Source organism: Sinocyclocheilus grahami, unplaced genomic scaffold (genome assembly GCF_001515645.1).
Source record: "Sinocyclocheilus grahami isolate Dianchi unplaced genomic scaffold, SAMN03320097.WGS_v1.1 scaffold655.1, whole genome shotgun sequence".
Lineage (NCBI taxonomy): Eukaryota > Metazoa > Chordata > Actinopteri > Cypriniformes > Cyprinidae > Sinocyclocheilus > Sinocyclocheilus grahami.
The window spans coordinates 314,454-318,470 of NW_015505834.1; the positions used below are offsets into that span (position 1 = coordinate 314,454).

General features: G+C 37.3%; 1 protein-coding gene across 1 annotated transcript in view; it reads right to left on the bottom strand.

The window, feature by feature from the left end:
- Nucleotides 1-308: 308 nt before the first annotated feature.
- The window catches only part of LOC107558659 (protein lin-54 homolog), a 12,166-nt gene continuing 8,457 nt past the window's right edge, over nucleotides 309-4,017 (bottom strand). The window contains exons 9-12 of the mRNA XM_016242319.1: nucleotides 2,858-2,929; nucleotides 1,055-1,157; nucleotides 623-760; nucleotides 309-515 (exon numbers count right to left, since the gene is read on the bottom strand). Coding sequence (XP_016097805.1) covers nucleotides 309-515; nucleotides 623-760; nucleotides 1,055-1,157; nucleotides 2,858-2,929 — 520 coding nt within the window. The remainder of the gene's footprint in view (nucleotides 516-622; nucleotides 761-1,054; nucleotides 1,158-2,857; nucleotides 2,930-4,017) is intronic.

Here is a 4,017-nt window from a genome sequence, read left to right on the forward strand (position 1 = left end):
GGTTAGTAGGTAATCGCTGTGTGGTAAAAGCTGGAATTTATTCCTGTGATGTAAAGCTGAATTTTCAGCATCATTACTCCAGTCTTCAGTGTCACATGATCCTTCAGAAATCATTCTAATATGCTGATTTGCTGCTCAAGAAACTATCCTATTAATTTTCTTATTATTATCAGTTTGTTACTAGGAAGCTGGTAAGGTGTTCTGGTGATTCATGGATAATTGGTTGATATAGAGAGAGCTGAACAGAGTGAATGCCACAAAACTTGTGATTGACAGACATCATAATGCAGAGCTGATAAAGGTGGGACTTACTTTCCGCCGCCGCTGGTGATGGCCGGTGTGGTTCTGGTGAGCAGATCCGAGATCTGTGAGGACAGTTTGGTTTTGGCTGCGGTTTGCTGCAGGACTCGTACCTCTGCAGCGTCTGCCAGGTGCATCAGCGTCTTCCTCTCTGGACTCTCCTCGAAGTTCTTGCAGCCCATGCACTTGCACATGGACGAACACATGATCTTTGCCTAATGCGAACAGACAAAATAATGATATCTGGTCCTAAACACAAGTGAAAGCCAACCATATCTTCTAGATGACACTTCCACATTCTTGGCAGTGTGCAAACACTCACCTCATAACACTCGCAGTAGTTTTTCAGACAGCCAGATTTCTTACAGTTGCAGCCTTTGCTGTGTCTTCTGTCTGACTCTCCTTCTTTGCCTTTGCCAATCTTGGGCTTAAAAGCCACAGGGTTTCTGTCTAAACATGCCTGGGAGAAAATACATTACTTAATTTGAGGCCTATAGATTTTCAAAGCATTACAGGAGAACTGTCCTGTACAGCGAGATGAACAAGAGGGCATTGCTATGCTATTGCTAGGTGGTTGTTAACTGGCAAATAGCCCACCTCTAAGTCTCTGTTATTCTAAATTGTGCATCTGAACTAAAAAAAAAAATAATGGCATATTTGAAGTACTATGTCTGTAGTGAGATGGAAAACAACAACAAAGATAAAAAAGAAAGAAAAAACAATGGAGGTCTACAGAAATGCAGTAATCCATTACCTTGATGGCCTTCAGTCTTTCACTCTCATGATCAAGGTTGTTGAAGCAATTAACACAGTTGCAGTTATTACAGAACTCCCCGTTGGCAAAGCAATCGCAATACCTGTGAGACGAGAGATTAAACTCTGAGAGAGTAAACTGCAGCTGCCTTAAGAATTACACTACCGTTCAAAAGTTTGGGGTCTGTAAGATTTAAAAAAAAAAAAAAGTCTCTTTTGCTCACCAAGGCTGCATTTATTTAATCAGAAATACAGTAAAAACAATATTGTGAAATATTAGTACAATTTAAAATGTGTTTTTTAATTTGAATATATTTTTTTTTATTCAGTGATTTAAGCTGTTAGTATGACAGTATTTACACAACTATCATTACTTAGTCGGGTGACCCTTAGCCTTAATGACAGCCTGTAGTCTCCTGGGCATGCTGTCACCCAGCTTCATGCAAACCTGAACTTCAGTTTTTTCCCCAGACTCAGTCTGAATAATTTTTGGTCCCAATTTTTTTTTATCAGTTTTACTGGTAGTCCAATCCAAAGCCACTCATATAATGCAGAAACACTCAAGCAAGCAAAACACGCGCACGTGCGTGCACGTATTTGTACTGATGCAGGGTAGCACAGCCTAGCGCATTTCTCATAAGCTGCTAGATTCACTTTCGCCTGAAAGTCATGCATGCCTAAGATTGAAAATAAATGTTTATAGTGAATGCCCCAATAAATGGTCTTATTTTTACGATTTAGTTTTAATCCAAATGATGCGTGTGCTCAGTGAGTGAACATCAAAGATCACACAACAGAATTGCGCACGCTCTCTCTCTCTCTCTCTATCGTTAAGCAACTTGTGCATTGTTTTACTTACTTGTTTATGACACATCCGACCGAACTACAAACTTTCCAGTGATGTCTGTGAGAAAGGTATATTCACTCGACAAGCTCGCGCATCTGCGCCGCCGCGCCTCAATCCACTCAGCGTGCTTTGTTTATCAGCTCGTGCACACCAGCTATACAGGCGTTAATGCTGAATGTTTAACATTATATTCATTGCATACATATACTTCGTATACATCCTTAATCTCTAATAACTCCATTCTGCTGTTTGTTGTTCTGTTGTCAGTGTTTCTTTGTCTGAATATGGCACTTATCACATGCTGTGTGGTATCGGCGTTTGGTATCGGGGCATTTTAACGAGTACGAGTACAGGAGCTCAGTATCGGGCCCGATACCGATACCAGTATCGGTGCATCCCTAATTATCAATGTTGAAAATGGTTGTGCTGCTTCATATTTTTTGCTGCTTTATATTTATCAGAGAACCTTGAAAATATATTCACTTAAAAAAAATAGCATTTCTTTGAAATAAAAATTTGTAACATTATAAATGGTTTTGCTGTCACTTATCAATTTTTAATGCATCTTTGCAAAACAAACAACAAAAAACCACAACAACAACCTTACCAACCCCTAACATTTGAATAGTGGTACATGTGATGCTTCAGACAAAGCTTAAAAACAATTGGCACTGCCAGTGTGTAAACTGCTTGACAGAGGGTGCTTGTAAGCAATAAAATTACAAGCTATACTGGCACCTCTGTTAATCTGCTTCCTGTCTGCCAGAATAAACTGTTCTTGCTGGTGACAGTATGAGAACTGAACTGCAGATTGTTAAAAGGAAGGAAGTATTATACAACTGGATCTGGAAACTATGAAACCACTTGCCAAATGTAGCAGCTGAAACAGATTACACCCTTCATATGGGCCATTTTCAATTTTCAGAGAATGGAAAACAAATGACGGGTGACACTTACAACTTCAGACACTGTGACCGTGTGCAGTTGCAGGGTTTTCTCTGCCTTGAAGCTGCTTCAGACGTTGATAAACTATAATAATACACAGACAGAATGTAACCCGATGGTTAATTTTAGCCTGACCGATATATCGTTTTGCCGATTTTATCGGCCGATATGAGACTGCTGCAGAAATATCGGCATCAGCGAATATGCTGCAAATATGCCACCGATACATTTTTTTTTTACAGAACATATAACCAGAGAAAATGCTTTTAAATGGTGTAATTACTTAAGTTTGTTACTGGTACCAGGTCATGATGCAGAAAACTCAAGACGGAATCACGGAATCCAGTCATAAAAACGAAATTTACTGTATAATGCAGAATTTCACAGAATTTGTCATTTTTGATGATTAAATTAAAAAAATAGGTAGGTCAGTACAATTAAATCAAACCATGATACAGACTAGTGTCTGTGAATAATTAACTGCAAAAAGACTATTTAAATATGAATCCTCATGTTCTTTATTCAAGTTATATACTGTATATACAGTATATATATATTGTTCTATTTGTGTTAAGTTATTTATAATAAGTGAAGTTTACTGTTAAGTACACTGATGTCACTCATTTTTGATAATAAAATTTGTTAAATTGTTAAATACCCTGCCTCCATTACATATCTTTGTCATTTTGACTTAAGTCATTATAAGTATTTGATCACCCTATTTGAGTGATCATTGCAAAAAAATGTTTACGTAAATAAATTGTATTCTACCAGTCAAAAGTTTAGATACACGAATGGGGAAGTGTGTCCAAACTTTTGACTGGTACTGTACTATAATATACACAAAGAATATTGGCCGATAAATCGATATCGGATTTATTTTTATTCCCTAATATCAGTATCGGCCTCCAAAACACATAGCGGTCAGGCTCTAGTTAATTTGTATATACAGGTGCATCTCAATAAATCAGAATGTCATGGAAAAGTTAATTTATTTCAGTAATTCAACTCCAACTGTAAAACTTGTGTATTAAATAAATGCAATGCACACAGACTGAAGTAGTTTAAGTCTTTGGTTCTTTTAATTGTGATGATTTTGGCTCACATTTAACAAAAACCCACCAATTCACTATCTCAACAAATTAGAATACTTCATAAGACCAATAAAAAAA